The sequence below is a fragment of the Heptranchias perlo genome, chromosome 9 (genome assembly GCF_035084215.1).
Source record: "Heptranchias perlo isolate sHepPer1 chromosome 9, sHepPer1.hap1, whole genome shotgun sequence".
Classification (NCBI taxonomy): Eukaryota; Metazoa; Chordata; class Chondrichthyes; order Hexanchiformes; family Hexanchidae; genus Heptranchias; species Heptranchias perlo.
In genome coordinates this window covers 41,920,263-41,938,324 of record NC_090333.1, presented here as the reverse complement: position 1 = coordinate 41,938,324, position 18,062 = coordinate 41,920,263, and the positions used below count along the sequence as shown (strand labels likewise).

General features: G+C 43.7%; 1 protein-coding gene across 6 annotated transcripts in view; it reads right to left on the bottom strand.

Moving 5' to 3' along the window:
* The window catches only part of tm2d1 (TM2 domain containing 1), a 66,309-nt gene extending 48,764 nt beyond the window's left edge, over positions 1-17,545 (bottom strand). For 5 of the 6 annotated variants that reach the window (XR_010963863.1, XM_067990269.1, XM_067990268.1 and 2 more), the window contains exons 1-4: positions 17,417-17,545; positions 16,144-16,217; positions 13,811-13,919; positions 12,062-12,153 (exon numbers count right to left, since the gene is read on the bottom strand). Coding sequence is in view for 5 of the 6 variants with exons in the window: in XM_067990269.1 (XP_067846370.1) it covers positions 12,062-12,153; positions 13,811-13,919; positions 16,144-16,217; positions 17,417-17,532 (391 nt within the window). In the remaining variant the exon portion in view is untranslated. The remainder of the gene's footprint in view (positions 1-12,061; positions 12,154-13,810; positions 13,920-16,143; positions 16,218-17,416) is intronic. The other variant, XM_067990270.1, reaches the window with a different exon arrangement.
* Positions 17,546-18,062: the final 517 nt, after the last annotated feature.

Genomic DNA, 18,062 nt, shown 5'->3' with positions numbered 1-18,062 from the left:
GGGAAAGAGAGTGGAAGATCGGGAGGGGGAAAGAGAGTGGAAGATCGGGAGGGGGAAAGAGAGTGGAAGATCGGGAGGGGGAAAGAGAGTGGAAGATCGGGAGGGGGAAAGAGAGTGGAAGATCGGGGGGGGGGAAAAGAGAGTGGAAGATCGGGAGGGGGAAAGAGAGTGGAAGATCGGGAGGGGGAAAGAGAGTGGAAGATCGGGGGGGGGGGAAAAGAGAGTGGAAGATCGGGAGGGGGAAAGAGAGTGGAAGATCGGGAGGGGGAAAGAGAGTGGAAGATCGGGAGGGGGAAAGAGAGTGGAAGATCGGGAGGGGGAAAGAGAGTGGAAGATCGGGGGGGGGGAAAGAGAGTGGAAGATCGGGAGGGGGAAAGAGAGTGGAAGATCGGGAGGGGGAAAGAGAGTGGAAGATCGGGAGGGGGAAAGAGAGTGGAAGATCCGGGGGGGGGGAAAAGAGAGTGGAAGATCGGGAGGGGGAAAGAGAGTGGAAGATCGGGGGGGGACAAGAGAGTGGAAGATCGGGGGGGGACAAGAGAGTAGAAGATCGGGGGCGGAAAGAGAGTGGAAGATCGGAGGGGGGGAAGAGAGTGGAAGATTGGAGGAGGGAAGAGAGTGGAAGATCGGGGGGGGAAAGAGAGTGGAAGATCGGGGGGGGGAAGAGAGTGGAAGATCGGGGGGGAAAGAGAGTGGAAGATCGGGGGGGGGGAAGAGAGTGGAAGATCGGGGGAGGGAAGAGAGTGGAAGATCTGGGGAGGGAAGAGAGTGGAAGATCGGGGGAGGGAAGAGAGTGGAAGATCTGGGGAGGGAAGAGAGTGGAAGATCGGGGGGGGAAAGAGAGTGGAAGATCGGGGGGGGAAAGAGAGTGGAAGATCGGGGGGGGGGAAAGAGAGTGGAAGATCGGGAGGGGGAAAGAGAGTGGAAGATCGGGGGGGGGAAAGAGAGTGGAAGATCGGGAGGGGGAAAGAGAGTGGAAGATCGGGGGGGGGAAAGAGAGTGGAAGATCGGGAGGGGGAAAGAGAGTGGAAGATCGGGAGGGGGAAAGAGAGTGGAAGATCGGGAGGGGGAAAGAGAGTGGAAGATCGGGAGGGGGAAAGAGAGTGGAAGATCGGGAGGGGGAAAGAGAGTGGAAGATCGGGAGGGGGAAAGAGAGTGGAAGATCGGGGGGGGGAAAAGAGAGTGGAAGATCGGGAGGGGGAAAGAGAGTGGAAGATCGGAGGGGGGAAAGAGAGTGGAAGATCAGGAGGGGGAAAGAAAGTGGAAGATCGGGGGGGGGGAAAGAGAGTGGAAGATCGGGGGGGGGAAAGAGAGTGGAAGATCGGGAGGGGGAAAGAGAGTGGAAGATCGGGAGGGGGAAAGAGAGTGGAAGATCGGGAGGGGGAAAGAGAGTGGAAGATCGGGAGGGGGAAAGAGAGTGGAAGATCGGGGGGGGGGAAAAGAGAGTGGAAGATCGGGAGGGGGAAAGAGAGTGGAAGATCGGGGGGGGACAAGAGAGTGGAAGATCGGGGGGGAAAGAGAGTGGAAGATCGGAGGGGGGGAAGAGAGTGGAAGATCGGGGGGCGAAAGAGAGTGGAATATCGGGGGGGGGGGAAAGAGAGTGGAAGATTGGAGGAGGGAAAGAGAGTGGAAGATCGGGGGGGGAAAGAGAGTGGAAGATCGGGAGGGAAAGAGAGTGGAAGATCGGGGGGGGGGAAGAGAGTGGAAGATCGGGGGAGGGAAGAGAGTGGAAGATCTGGGGAGGGAAGAGAGTGGAAGATCGGGGGAGGGAAGAGAGTGGAAGATCGGGGGGGGAAAGAGAGTGGAAGTTCGGGGGGGAAAGAGAGTGGAAGATCGGGGGGGGGGAAAGAGAGTAGAAGATCGGGGGGGGAAAGAGAGTGGAAGATCGGGGGGGGGGAAAGAGAGTGGAAGATCGGGAGGGGGAAAGAGAGTGGAAGATCGGGGGGGGGAAAGAGAGTGGAAGATCGGGAGGGGGAAATAGAGTGGAAGATCGGGGGGGGAAAGAGAGTGGAAGATCGGGGGGGGAAAGAGAGAGGAAGATCGGGAGGGGGAAAGAGAGTCGAAGATCGGGGGGGGGAAAGAGAGTGGAAGATCGGGGGGGGGAAAGAGAGTGGAAGATCGGGGGGGGAAAGAGAGTGGAAGATCGGGGGGGAAAAGAGAGTGGAAGATCGGGAAGGGGAAAGAGTGTGGAAGATCGGGAGGGGGAAAGAGAGTGGAAGATCGGGAGGGGGAAAGAGAGTGGAAGATCAGGAGGGGGAAAGAGAGTGGAAGATCGGGAGGGGGAAAGAGAGTGGAAGATCGGGAGGGGGAAAGAGAGTGGAAGATCGGGAGGGGGAAAGAGAGTGGAAGATCGGGGGGGGAAAGAGAGTGGAAGATCGGGAGGGGGAAAGAGAGTGGAAGATCGGGAGGGGGAAAGAGAGTGGAAGATCGGGAGGGGGAAAGAGAGTGGAAGATCGGGGGGGGGGAAAGAGAGTGGAAGATCGGGAGGGGGAAAGAGAGTGGAAGATCGGGGGGGGGGGGGAAAGAGAGTGGAAGATCGGGAGGGGGAAAGAGAGTGGAAGATCGGGGGGGGGAAAGAGAGTGGAAGATCGGAGGGGGGAAAGAGAGTGGAAGATCGGGGTGGGAAGAGAGTGGAAGATCGGGGTGGGGAAAGAGAGTGGAAGATCGGGGGGGGGGGAAAGAGAGTGGAAGATCGGGGGGGGAAGAGAGTGGAAGATCGGGGAGGGGAAAGAGAGTGGAAGATCGGGGGGGGAAAGAGAGTGGAAAATCGGGAGGGGGAAAGAGAGTGGAAGATCGGGAGGGGGAAAGAGAGTGGAAGATCGGGGGGGGGGAAAGAGAGTGGAAGATCGGGAGGGGGAAAGAGAGTGGAAGATCGGGAGGGGGAAAGAGAGTGGAAGATCGGGGGGGGAAAGAGAGTGGAAGATCGGAGGGGGGAAAGAGAGTGGAAGATCGGGGGGGAAAAGAGAGTGGAAGATCGGGGGGGGAAAGAGAGTGGAAGATCGGAGGGGGGAAAGAGAGTGGAAGATTGGGGGGGGGGGAAGAGAGTGGAAGATCGGGGGGGGGAAAGAGAGTGGAAGATCGGGGGGGGGGAAAGAGAGTGGAAGATCGGGGGGGAAGAGAGTGGAAGATCGGGGGGGAAAGAGAGTGGAAGATCGGGGGAGGGAAGAGAGTGGAAGATCGGGGGGGGAAAAGAGTGGAAGATCGGGGGGAAGAGAGTGGAAGATCGGGGGGGAAAGAGAGTGGAAGATCGGGGGGGAAAGAGAGTGGAAGATCGGGGGGGGAAGAGAGTGGAAGATCGGGGGAGGAAAGAGAGTGGAAGATCGGGGGGGAAGAGAGTGGAAGATCGGGGGGGGAAAGAGAGTGGAAGATCGGGGGAGGGAAGAGAGTGGAAGATCGGGGGGGAAAGAGAGTGGAAGATCGGGGGAGGGAAGAGAGTGGAAGATCGGGGGGGAAAGAAAGTGGAAGATCGGGGGAGGAAAGAGAGTGGAAGATCGGGGGGGGAAGAGAGTGGAAGATCGGGGGGCGGGAAGAGAGTGGAAGATCGGAGGGGGGGAAAGAGAGTGGAAGATCGGGGGGGGAAAGAGAGTGGAAGATCGGGGGGGGGGAAAGAGAGTGGAAGATCGGGGGGGGAAAGAGAGTGGAAGATCGGGGGGGGGGGGAAAGAGAGTAGAAGATCCGGGGGGGCGGGAGAGAGTGGAGGATCCGGGGGGGCGGGAGAGAGTGAGGATCCTGGAGGAGGAGACATCAGGTGGCTTAGGGTGAGATTGGGGAGGAAGACATCAGGGTTAGAAAGGGACATTGGAGAGGGAGACATCGGGGGCTGAGAAGGACATCGGAGCAGGGTGGAAGGGCAGGTTTATTTTGTCTTTTTAACTCTGTGCAATGGTTTTTTATTTAATTTATTTTATTTATTTTTGCCTGATTCGGCCCTTCACTCCAGGCATGAATCGGAAGCCGTGGGAAAGCCGCCCAGGTAAGTTTAAAATCATTTAGCTATCTACTATGTCAGAAATAAAGTACCTTAAGTACCTCCATGAGGTACATTTGGTTCTTTAACTATCATCCCGCTGGCTTTAATCGCCGGCGGGACGACCGCATTCGTGGGGCGCGCGGGTATGCAGATGCGTCTGTGAGGAACCCAGAAGTCGGTGGGTTGGAGCCGGCTTCCTCACCAGCTTGGGGTTTTCGCAGCCCCTCCCCACCCCTGCAATTTCCTTTGAAAATCGGGGGAAAATGTTAAATGTTATGCTAAACCTTTATAAAACACTGGTTGAGCCTCAGCTGGAGTATCGTGCTTAATTCTGGACACTACACTTTAGGAAGGATGTCAAGGCCTTAGAGAGGTGCAGAAGAGATTAACTAGAATGGTAGCAGAGATGAGGGACTTCAGTTAATGGAGAGACTATAGAATCTGGGGTTGTTCTCCTAAGAGCAGATTTGATAGAGATGTTCAAAATCATGAACTATTTTGATAGAGTAAATGAGGAGAAACTGTCTCCAGTGGCAGAAGGGTCGGTATCCAGAGGACACAGATTTAAGGTGATTGGCAAAAGAACCAGAGGCGGCATGAGGAAACATTTGTTTTTACACAGTGAGTTGTCATGATCTGAAATGCACTGCCTGAAAGGGTGGTTGAAGCAGGTTCAATAGTAACTTTCAAAAGGGAACAGAATCATAGAAAATTTATGGTACAGAAGGAGGCCACTGGGTCCATCGTGTCCGCGCCGGTCGAAAATGAGCCACCCAGCCCAATCCCACTTTCCAGAACTTCGTCCGTAGCCTTGTAAGTAATGGCACTTCAAGTGCATATCCAAGTACTTTTTAAATGTGATGAGGGTTTCTGCCTCTATCACCCTTTTAGGCAATGAGTTACAGACCCCCACTGCCCTCTGGGTGAAAACATTTCTCTTCAGCTCCCCTCTAATCCTTCTACCAATCACTTTAAATCTATGCCCCCTGGTTATTGACCTCTCTGCTAAGGGAACTAGGTCCTTCCTATCCACTCTATCTCGGCTCTTCATAATTTTATACACCTCAATTAAATCACTCCTCAGCCTCCTCTGTTCCAAAGAAAACAATCCCAGCCTATCCAACCTTTCCTCATAGCTAGAATTCTCCAGTCCTGGCAACATCCTCGTAAATCTCTAGTGCCATTACATCCTTTCTGTAATGTGACGACCAGAACTGTACGCAGTACTCAAGTTGTGACCTAACTAGTGTTTTGTGCAGTTCTAGCATAACCTCCCTGCTCTAATATTCTATGCCTCGGCTAATAAAGGAAAGTAACCCGTATGCCTTCTTAACCACCTTATCTACCTGTCCTACTACCTTCAGAGATCTGTGGACATGCACTCCAAGGTCCCTCACTTCTTCTGCACCTCTCAGTATCCTCCCATTTATTGTGTATTCCCTTGCCTTGTTTGCCCTCCCCAAATGCATTACCTCGCACTTCTCTGGATTGAATCCATTTGCCACTTTCCTGCCCACCTGACCAGTCCATTGCTATCTTCCTGCAGTCTACAGCTTTCCTCCTCACTATCAACCACACGGCCAATTTTTGTATCATCTGCAAACTTCTTGATCAAGCCTCCTACATTTAAGTCCAAATCATTAATAAATACCACAAAAAGCAAGGGACCTAGTACTGAGCCCTGCGGAACCCCACTGGCAACAGCCTTCCAGTCACAAAAACACCCGTCGACCATTACCCTTTGCTTCCTGTCACTGAGCCAATTTTGGATCCAACTTGCCACTCTCCCTTGGATCCCATAGGCTTGTACTTTTTTGACTAGTCTGCCGTTTCAGGCTTTGTCAAAAGCCTTGCTAAAATCCACGTAGACTACATCAAATGCACTGCCCTCATCGACCTTCCTTGTTACCTCCTCAAAAAATTCAATCAAGTTAGTCAGACACGACCGTCCCTTAACAAATCCATGCTGACTGTCCTTGATTAATCCGTGCCTTTCTAAGTGACGGTTTATCCTGTCCCTCAGAATTGATTCCAATAATTTGCCCACCGTCGAGGTGAGACTGACTGGCCTGTAATTACTCTATCCTTTGCTCCCTTTTTAAGCAACGGTACAATGTTAGCAGTTCCCCAATCCTTCGGCACCACGCCTTTATTCAGGAAGGATTGGAAAATGATGGTCAGAGCCTCCGCTATTTCTTCTCTTACTTCTTTTAATACCTGGGGTACATTTCATCCGGGCCTGGTGATTTATCTACTTTCAAAGATGCTAATCCCCTTAAAACTTCCTCTCTCACTATGTTTATCCCTTCCAATATTTCACACTGCCCCTCCTTAACTACAATGTCTGCATTGTCCCCCTCTTTTGTGAAGACAGATGCAATGTATTCATTAAGAATCATAACAACATCTTCTGCCTCCACACATAGATTACCTTTTTGGTCTCTAATAGGCCCTACTCTTTCCTTAGTTAACCTCGTGCTCTTAATGTATTTATAAAACATCTTTGGATTTTCCTTGATTTTATTTGCCAATATTTTTCATGCCCTCTCTTTGCTTTCCTAATTTCCTTGTTAATTCCACCCCTACACTTTCTATACTCCTCTCGGCTTTCTCTAGTGTTGAGTGCTTGGTTTCTGACATAAGCTTTTCTTTTTTGCCTTATCTTATTTGCCTTAATTAGGTAAATACTTGAAGGGAAAAATTTATAGGGCAATGGGGAAAGAGCAGGTTTGTGGGACCAATTGGATAGCTCTTTCAAAGAGCCGGCACAGGCACAATGGGCCGAATGGTCTTCTCCTGTGCTGTACCAGACTATGATATATAAGGTTCTTATATGGAAAGCTTACAGAAGTAGTGGTCTTAATGTAATGTATATTATGTGCTGGATTCTTAGAGTGCCCAAGTACAAATATCAAATGTTAATCAACACAAAGCAGTCAGATATGTTTCACAAAAACTAATATCTATTGAAACCAGTTAAACATACAAGAGAATCATATGTTGGGTAACTGCTTTCAAATACATAACTGACAGAACATTAAATAAGCTAACTGTTGGAATTAAGTTAGCCAAAATGAGCAAAGTACAGCGCTCCACATTTATTTTGATGTAGTTGCTCAGTTTTTGACAGAACACTGTCAACATGAACATAATAGGCCATAGGCCTATCAGAAATACAACCCAGATAAGGCAGAGCTGAATTTAGTTTACTATTTATCACAGGTTAAATATATTCTTATATATTAGATTAATAATTTTAACAAAGTTATTTCAGTTTATGTTACGACGTGTCGCTGTGGGTCCCATCAACTCTTCCTCTGTAACAAGTTGCTTAATAACCCTTTCTTCCTGTTCTACCTCTTATTTCTTGCTTGTACAACTGTATTCAACCTGTTCTATCTACTTTTTTCTTACATCTTTAGCATGCTCTGTTGTGTTCTGTATCAGCTTTAGCATTCTCTTTTATTGTTGACAGTCTCGTGATCTAGCTTTGTATTGTAATTAACAAGCCTTGCATCACCCGATCTATAGACATTTGCACAGAGCTGTCTCTTATGAGCTCACAATAACTGCTGCGCCACATTCAGTACAGCAATATACGTTTAAAACATTTTAAATTTTTGTTTATCACCCCTCTAACCTCACTCCCCTCCAGATTATTAGATTGAGGTTGCAAACTTTAAGGACCATTTACTATGCACAATCAGTTCTGTTGTACAAACATACAGCAGTGTGCCCCAACCTTGCCTCGCATGTCAAACTATGTGCATGTCCAGGCTCTGGCTGTAATCTTGTTATAAAATACAAGCCATTTTCTGAAAATTCCAAAATACTGTTAGAAAAGACTAAAAACCAAAGTTATACTTAGCATTACGCGCACAGTTACTTTTTTGAAGTTACTTACTTATTTATGTTTTGGGCTTTTAGGGAAAAATAGCAGGAATTGAGTGATACATCAATTCAATGCTGCCCTTTCACCTCTGAGACCATGGCTCAAATCCAGGCAACACTGATGGAATAACATTTCCTTTCTATGACAACTTTGAAGGTCCTAAGTGAAATTAGTTTACACTTCATTTGTCTAACTCTGGAGATCAGGAATCAATAGCATAAAACTACCCATATACCAGCAGACTCACTCAAAAAGATCCTTAAGGAAATATTGTTGATGCAGCAGGACAGCTGTTCTGGAGTTGGGGATTAGGGTACATTGTTGCAGCAGTGCAAAGGAGATTTAGTTTACATCTAGTTCACCCAGCACCATTGGATGCAAAAGGTGGAAAAATGTTCCATTCTCCAACATCGATGAACCATGTAATTGCCTGTATCTTTATTCTATTCGGTAAAAATATATTTATTTTATCTTTAAATAATTAGAGTGTCCATTCTTAATCTGTCTACCCTATCTCCGGGGTCATTTGAATTGACAGATGATGTAGTAACCCGACTTAGTCTGTGAGCCATAGTACAGAGGCAATTTTTGAGAAACTCTGCATTAAGAGGAAGGTAGAGCTGCAGCTTCCTCCGCTTACCCAAATGCAGGAGTAGTTACTTTGGATTACTCAGTGCAGAAATCTCAAGGTGTGTCTAAACTATTAAAATGATTTGAGGGGGTTCTTGTTCTCAAATTTATACTTAGCATAATCCTGAGAGAGGAGAAAACGCTCCAACTGCAAGATGTACTTTGTACATACATACTGTACAGATGGAAGGTACAAATTAGTCACCAATAAGAATTCAATGATTCTGAAGTATTATTTTCAGAAATTTTGATGTGCAAACATAAAAGCAACGGTGTTTTAACAGATCCAGCAACCACTCTATACAAGGCAGAGGGAAGTAAAATTGTTAATATGTTGACACCTACTGGAAATCTTACTGCACACTTATACACAAAACATATTCCAACAGATTTTTGAAGCAATTTTAATATTTTAAAGAACTATTTATAATAATAATGGTTCTAAAGAATTAATTAAAACAAAAAAGGTGATTGTGTCCAGTGGTACCTGTTTTGACAAACATAATCCTATCCAGAAATGTCATCACAAACCTTTGAATTTAAAAGGAACACTGATGGTAGTGCAATTAATCTGACTACTCCTGTTTTGTTTAAATGCAATGTTTCGAACTGAATATGGAAGTTGAAATAAACGTGGCAATTGTTAATTGTATCCATGTGATTTATATCAATTCGTGTTAATTGTATTCAGGTGGTGCGTATCAATTGGGAAGTCGAGAATCCATTTATAAGAGAGCTGATCTAGGGTGTGGTGTGAGTGTAATGTGGAGCTCTGTGAATAAAGGCTTGGAAGTAACTGAAGACTGGGCTCTCATGTTCTATCCTTCACCACCTGGCTATCCAATTTGTAACAGCAATAACAACATTTTCAGTCAAAATCAGAAGGATTTCTCTTCAGGTAGTCAACATAAAAGTGTTAAAGCCTAAAAGAGTTACTTTCTTTTTTGGAGCACTTGGACATCGGTGACCCAAAAGAGCTCAGATAACTAAAAATGCTTATAGTGGGTCCCCAATGACTATACCATTTTACTGCATACACTCTATCTGCATCCTATACTATGGATCCAATTAGTTCCCATTTATTTATTTCTCAGGAAGTATGCTTTGCTCGTAAAACTGTGTTAATTACCCATCCTTAGTTACCAAGAAAATGGGCCTGCTCCTTGAACCACAGGAGTTTTTGTGGTGATAGTGCTCCCACAATGATGTTAGGTAGCGAATTTCAGGATTTTGACCCAATGATGATGAAAGAATGACTGTATATGTCCAAGCCAGGATGATGTGTAACTTAGAGGTGATGGTGTTCCTGTGACACTGCTGCTCTTGTTCTCTCTGCTGGTAGAGGTAACAAAGCTGGGCGATGCTGTTGAAGTAAGCTTGGTGAGCTACTGCAGTGCAGCTTACAGATAGTGCATAGCTTCTCAAGTGTTGTTTTGGTTGTACCCATCTAGACGACTGGTGAGTATTCCATCACACTGCAGACTTAAGTCTTGTAGATTGTAGACCTTATGATGGAGGGAAGGTCATTAATGAAGCAACTGAAAATTGCTGGGACGAGCACGCTGGCCTGAAGAATTCCAACAGCGATATCCTGGGGCTGTAACAACCGGCCTTCAACAATCACAACCATCTTCCTGCATTCCAGGCATAAGTCCAGCCACTGGAGGGTTTTTCTATGATGGGGAGAGGGACCCCGGAAGGGAGCCAAGTAGGATCGCCTACTTGGTGTTTTTGGCTGGAGATGCTTATAAACACTTGTCTCTTTCATTCAGGTGCTGGGCTCCACCATGATTGAGGATGGATAAATTCATGGAGTTGCCTGGATTTCCAACACCATTCCTGACCGGGTGTGGTAGGGATAGAGAGCTTTGTTCTGATTCATTGGTTGTGCGACAGCTTAGCTCTGTTGGTGACCTGATGCATTTTGTGTTTAGCATGCAGGTACCCCTGCATTGTAACCTCATTAGGTTGGTAACTCATTCTATGGCATGTCCATCTACATTTCCCATTGAGTCAGAGAAATCTCCCAGCTTGATAGAGATGAAGCAGTGAGGGAAGTACCAGACCATGAAGTTACAGATTGTAGTAATATACAATTCTGCTGGATGCCCAGTTTTGTTCTTAGTCTGTCCCACTGGCATGGCTATAGTGCAACATTACACAATGGAGGGTGCCCTGAGTGTAAAAATGAGACTTCGTTTTTACAAGGATTGTGCAGTCACTCTTCGTGATTTGTAGCAGTTATTTTACAATGACATGACTTGCTACAGAGAGGGCATCAAGAGTCACCGCATATTGTGGGACTGGAGTCAGACTGGGTAGGGGAGGCAGGTTCCCTTCCCTGATATTGGCCAGTTGGATTTTTACAACAATCCAGCAACTAGCCCACAAATTACCAGATTTATTGGGATTTGATCTCACGACTTCTGGGTTGCTTGCCACAACCATAACTACAAAACTACCATACCCTTTTAGGATATGTTCAAAGTACATTTATTTTAATTACAGAATCATATGCAAATATTTTTGGGAATTTTGAATTCTGTTACTTTCTATTTGAATTATCTGGTCAAGAATTAAACCCACATGTTGAAAATCTGCATCAACTAAACAAGACAAAATAGAAAATGATGCATCTATCATCCTGTTTGCTTATTTGACTTGCCTGGCTAATTGCATAAAGTTTTCAAACCCTGCTGATGTCCAGGTCATAGTATGTTCGAATCAGCCATTACTTTGAAACCATCAACATGTTGAAACTTGAAAGAATGGTTTCATAAACCAAATACATAAGGCTACAATATTTGGGGGTGTAAAAATCTACTTTTGCAGTAGCTACCACATCTCAATGTCTCCACTTTTGACAAGATGCATAACTTAATCTTTTCATTGAATATGAAGATCTTTCTACATTTACTTTAGAATTTGCATATACATTGTGGATATTATTACAAATGTGCATTCAATTCCCGTTCTTCAAGAACATAGCTATGTCCATCACACCTACATCTAATACTGAATAATATCCCTGTACAGAGTTTACACAAAACAAAAATCTAAGCAGAGATTACTAAATTCTAAATCATGTTTTAAAGCTAGTTATAATACACTTGAAAACTAGGATGGCTCTCAAATGAGTCCAAATTCAATCTCCGTGGTGCAGTATCACCATTACAAGTCTGTTTTGTGCAGTACCCAGTAGCAATGTAGCTGCAAGTCCTGGATTATGCACACTGGAATACATCTCTCAATGATACAATGTCATGGATATACTTATGGTGCATTCTGATGCAAACTATACATACTTTGTCATTTATTTTCTCTATTTTTTAAGTATAATTTTGTTGATTTAGAATCAAAAGGCAGAGTAGTCCAGGATTAGAATCCTGGCCTCAGTATAACTGGGGTATATGGTGCAATAATAATAATTCTCATCTTTTGATCAGCACCCATATGGTTTACATGGAAACAGCTAATTAGTCACATAATCAGAATGGAAGGATAATGTATTACAAAAACATTCAACTCCTGGATTCTCTCATGGCTTTTGAAAACATTTCAATTATACTTACCCAATGCTGGATATCCCAAGTAGAATCTGTCTGCTCCTAGCCATCCAAGAAATAAGGAAAGAGCCACTGCCACTTTATATGAGTAACCAGTTCTTTAATAAAAGAAAAAAATATCAAAACAAAAATCACTGTCCTTGTCTGAAGAGACAGTAACCACAGATATATTGGGATCTGGAAACATTCTGCTGTACTAAGTATTTTTTTCAACCTATGTATTCTTCCAGTTTAAAAAAAATGTGGCAAAGCAATACAAGTATTAGAGCGGCAGTATGCAATACTACAGAATGGTAGAACATGGATTTGCATCCAGTGTCCTGCATTACTGAATAACTAATCTCAGCCCTACTACTATTACAGCCATTCGTGGACACCAAGCATGAATTAAAGGAATTTAGTTGTCGATGAAACATAAAACCTGTCTTTTTCTTTTTACAGATGATGACTGACCTGCTGTGTTTCACCAGCATTTGTTTTTGTTACAGGAATTTGAGATGGGGTGCAAGGTGGGGGGAGGGGTGGAAAAGAGAGTCAAAGTCAGTTTTTAAGGAGGCTTTTAAAGGCAACGAGAGAGGTAGTAAGACAAAGTGGTTTTGGAAGACAATGCAGGTTGAAGAGATGAAATCATTACAGTAGGGTAGGTTCTTGTTAATTTCAGAGTGGTATTAGCAGTCTGATCATATATCTAATTGATGGCAAGGGTGATTACTGTGAACTGTTCCTCTTCATTACAGTTGTCTCCAGTGGCTGCTATCTATTTTTTTTTAAAAGCAGTTAATGGCAAGGTTAGCATTGCAGCTTTTGCATTTGCAAGCTCATCTTTGGCTTGTCCAGGCCAACATTCTATACATTTACTTCAAGTCTGTTTCTAGGTGTGTTTTACATAATTTTATTTATAGGTCTGATAACAACAGCAGTTAACGCAATTTATTGCTCTACTACATTCTGCAGAAGAAATAAGAGAAAGCGAAGCTGATCCAAATCAAGTACAAAAAAACAGTACTTTCAGAACCAGATCGTTCAAAAAAAAGTGAGCACAACAACCACAGGTTGCTAAATGAGGGTTATATTACAGAATTTATTTTATTATTTTGCCTTTTTTTGGTACTACCTGGGACTTGGCAAACATAAGGAGAAATAGTCACTTTAACATTTTAGTGTTATACAAAAGAAATGTCATTAAATACAGCAGATAATAGATGGGATAAAATTATAAATTAGTAATTTTCAGCAAATCCTTAGTTACTGTGTTTGAGGTTTTATTTAATGGTATAAATGGACATTAAAGATCGCTAAGCCAGGAACAGCAAGGAGTTCTGAGTGCCCCAACCAACATTCATTGTTCAACAGACTAACTGAACATTATCATAGAAGTTTACAACATGGAAACTTCTATGATTCTATGATAACATTGCTGTTTATGTGATCTTGCTGGGTGCAAAATGGCCACCATGTTTACCTACATAGTACTTCAAAGTAATTCATAGAATGTTACAGCACCGAAACAGGCCATTTGGCCTATAAATGGTATTTTTCTCCATTGGAAGCAAGTTTAACCCCATAAACTTTAACATTCCTTTTTCAAGCAACTATCAGACTGTGTTTTTAAAAAAAAATTATAGACTCTGCTTCAATAATGGCTGTGACGTAATAAGGCACAACATAAATGCAATGTTTTAAAATTAAACTGATAGCAAACAGAGCTGAAATATTTTCATGCTGTGGCACAATATAAAGAAATTAAATACTTACACATTACGGCATGAAAAGGGTTTATAGAAACCCACTTCCTTGCCGTTAAAAGTGTTCACAATCCCGTTATAATTTCTGCAGGTGATATTAGGAGCCGGTATACAAGGAACTAGAAATAAATCCAAAAGAAACCAGAGATATTAACTGAATTGTGAAGGATTTCACTTTATATTCATGAACAAAGCTTGCATCATTTAATTTTTCCACATTTAGCCCTTTATACACAAGGCAATGTCTCTGAAAACTGATACACTGAAACACCGCTTTAAATATTGTACTTCTACACCTAACTGTCGTGAGGACTGGCGAATGATCAGCAAAGTGATCCATAATGGAGACTGACTGAGATATTACAGCATGAATTTAATGTACAATCTGTTCACTTTTATCTAACTTCTAACCAAGGAATAATATTTCCTAGCCAATTAGTTCTACAGTTATCAATATTTAACTGCAATAGCTACAATTTGCACAAAAAAGTACATTTGTGATGAACTGGGAAATTTAATAGACAATTTGGGAAAATCATTGCATCATAATTTTCCCACTGAGGTACTGAAGATAAGCTCATGTTAAAATTCCTTCTGTATCAGAAACATTTCCCACTGACAACGTTTCATGAATGAGGGGCTATAGGTACATAATTTTTTTTATTCGTTCACGGGATGTGGGCGTCGCTGGCGAGGCCAGCATTTATTGCCCATCTCAAATAGCCCTCGAGAAGGTGGTGGTGAGCCGCCTTCTTGAACCGCTGCAGTCCGTGTGGTGACAGTTCTCCCACAGTGCTGTTAGGAAGGGAGTTCCAGGATTTTGACCCAGCGACGATGAAGGAACAGCGATATATTTCCAAGTTGGGATGGTGTGTGACTTTGAGGGGAACGTGCAGGTGGTGTTGTTCCCATGTGCCTGCTGCTCTTGTCCTTCTAGGTGGTACAGGTCGCGGGTTTGGGAGTTGCTGCAGTGCATCCTGTGGATGGTACACACTGCAGCCACAGTGCGCTGGTGGTGAAGGGAGTGAATGTTTAGGGTGGTGGATGGGGTGCCAATCAAGCGGGCTGCTTTATCTTGGATGGTGTCGAGCTTCTTGAGTGTTGTTGGAGCTGCACTCATCCAAGCAAGTGGAGAGTATTCCATCACACTCCTGACTTGTGCCTTGTAGATGGTCGAAAGGCTTTGGGGAATCAGGAGGTGAGTCACTCGCCGCAGAATACCCAGCCTCTGACCTGCTCCCGTAGCCACAGTATTTATATGGCTGGTCCAGTTAAGTTTCTGGTCAATGGTGACCCCCAGGATGTTGATGGTGGGGGATTCAGTGATGGTAATGCCGTTGAATGTCAGGGGGAGGTGGTTAGACTGTCTCTTGTTGGAGATGGTCATTACCTGGCACTTATCTGGCACGAATGTTACTTGCCACTTATGAGCCCAAGCCTGGATGTTGTCCAGGTCTTGCTGCATGCGGGCTCGGACTGCTTCATTATCTGAGGGGTTGCGAATGGAACTGAACACTGTGCAGTCATCAGCGAACATCCCCATTTCTGACCTTATGATGGAGGGAAGGTCATTGATGAAGCAGCTGAAGATGGTTGGGTGGTTGGGCCTAGGACACTACCCTGAGGAACTCCTGCAGCAATGCCCTGGGGCTGAGACGATTGGCCTCCAACAACCACTACCATCTTCCTTTGTGATTGAATGTAAAGGACATAGGACAGAGGGTAGGAGAAACTTCTTTACAAAGAGAGTTGTGAGGCTGTGAAGATTCATTTCCAGGGTTAGTGGTTGAGGCAGAAACTGTATCAACATTCAAGATTAGATTGGATAGATGGATGAAGGAAAAGGAGTTGAAGGAATATGGGAACAGGATTGGTAAATGTGTTTAGAACTATTTGCTTGTGTGGTGGGTAAACACCAACACAGACTAGTTGGACCAAATGGTCCATTTCCATATTGTAAGTTCTATGTATATCTATGCACATGAGTTACTGAGGGTGCAGTTCATATTAATATTTTCTATCAAGAACAACTATACAGTAGAACACAAATATTGCATCAGAAAAGCATACAATTCATTGGAAATACAAAATGCCACATTATGCAATGGAAAAATACAGGCCACTAAAGCAATTTATCACACAGCGATTTAGCAATATCAGCCATTCCGCACTAGAAGGTACACAATTATTCCCAGGTGCTCTACCACAGGAAGGAGGACAACCTCAAGCTGTTCTCACACATCTCAAGAGGTAGTCAGTGATATAAATAAGAGCAAGGGAACAAGTCATTTGCCCTTGCACTCAGAATCTTCATATTATAATAATAAAAAAAATCGAATGTACCAAAAGCTGTATAATTCGTGCAATTTTCAGGTTCTTGTGTTACATCATTTATCTTGGGTGTTTCACAGATGTATGTACAGAACAAAAATCAAGGAAACATTTCTAAAATTATATATATACACACACATTTTTAAGTTTGTATATTTAGTGTTTATCATTAATATTGAAAGTCAATAATAGTATCAATACAAAGTTCATACAGTGTACAGGGAAGTTGTCAAAAAGTTATTTCCACAATAACCTTTTATAAGATTAATTTACAGCAATATAAACAATTTATGCAAATCTCAAGAAACCTAAGTATATCCCCACTGAACTATGTAGTTCAATTTAACACTGAACCCCTGCATTAGTAAAATTGGGTATATACATTTGCATATTGCAAATGTGTATTTTAAAATTCTCATCTATGCTTTCAAATCCCTCCATGGCCTCCCTATTTCTGTAACCTCCTCCAGCCCTACAACCCTCAGAGATCGCTACGCTCCTCCACTTCTTGCCTCTTGCGCATCCCCGATTTTAATCGCTGTACAATTGGCGGCCGAGCCTTCAGCTGCCTAGGCCCTAGGCTGTGGAATTCCCTCCCTAAACCTCTCCGCCTCTCTACTTCTCTCTCTCCTCCTATAAGATGCTCCTTAAAACCTACCTCTTTGACTATACTTTTAGTCACCTGTCCTAATATGTCACTGTGTCAAATTTTGTTTGTTAACGCTCCTGTGAAGCGCCTTGGAACGTTTTACTATGTTAAAGATGCTGTACAAATGTAAGATGTTGTTATTATTGTAATGAGTACCAAAAAATACTTAAAAGAGCAATGTTACTCTCTCCAACGCTTATTGTATGTGCAGTTAGTAGTGAAAGGAACCAAAGCTTGTTATCCACATATATACGTTCACTTCCGTTGCATCAATACGTTCAACAACCCTACTACAATGATCACGAAGAGAACATACACAGAACAGTTAAATCAGACGAGTACAATCTCTCTCATTTACAGTGAATTTTGGTTTGAAACGTGTGACCTATTTACTTGCGGAGCATTGAAAAATAAACTGACTTTATAACTTGTCACTTATTAAATCATGCATCAACCTCCCTCCTGCCGTTTCTCCGCTGTTGGCCGTGAGTTTAGATTCCTAATTATTGTAAGAATGAGAATCTTGTCCTCAACTGTCCCTGTAACAAAAACACTAGCGCAGTTGCTCTGTTACTCTTGACTGTCTCGACAAACGATTTATCCAATAATAGACAAATGACACAGAGTAAAGGATATTGCCCGAGTCGCAGTTCGTCGCATTTATCGGTATCAACAGAAACAGCGTTTAAGAAACAAAGACACCGAAACACGGCGAAAAGCCAAAGCAAACACCGCTCCCTGGGCAGCGCCATCTTGGACCCTTATCACGTGCCAGTCTGAATCATGTTCAGTTCGAGCAGGAAGCACTGCACAGGGGGCGTGTCGGACACCTGTCACTCAACACAAGTACATTGCTAATGTACAAATACAATACTGATGCCCCAAAACTGTACACAAACACAGTACTGGTGCTCAAATATGTACACTGATACCCAAAAAACTGTACACAAATACAATACAGATTACAAATATAATACTGGCACTCAATACTGTAAGTAAATACAATATTAATATACAAGTGCAGAGCTGGTACCCACAAAATGTACAAAAATACAACATTATTATACAAGTACAGTACACAAATATGGATATACAATTATAATGCTGGCACCCAAAAGTTGCACACAAATATAATCCTAATAAATAACATCTTGCAATTATACAGCGCCCTTAATGTTGTAAAACGCCCCAAGGCGCTTCACAGATAAATACAGTACTGGTACCCAAATATTGCACACATATACAATACTGATATACAAATATGGTCCCCAAAATATGCAAA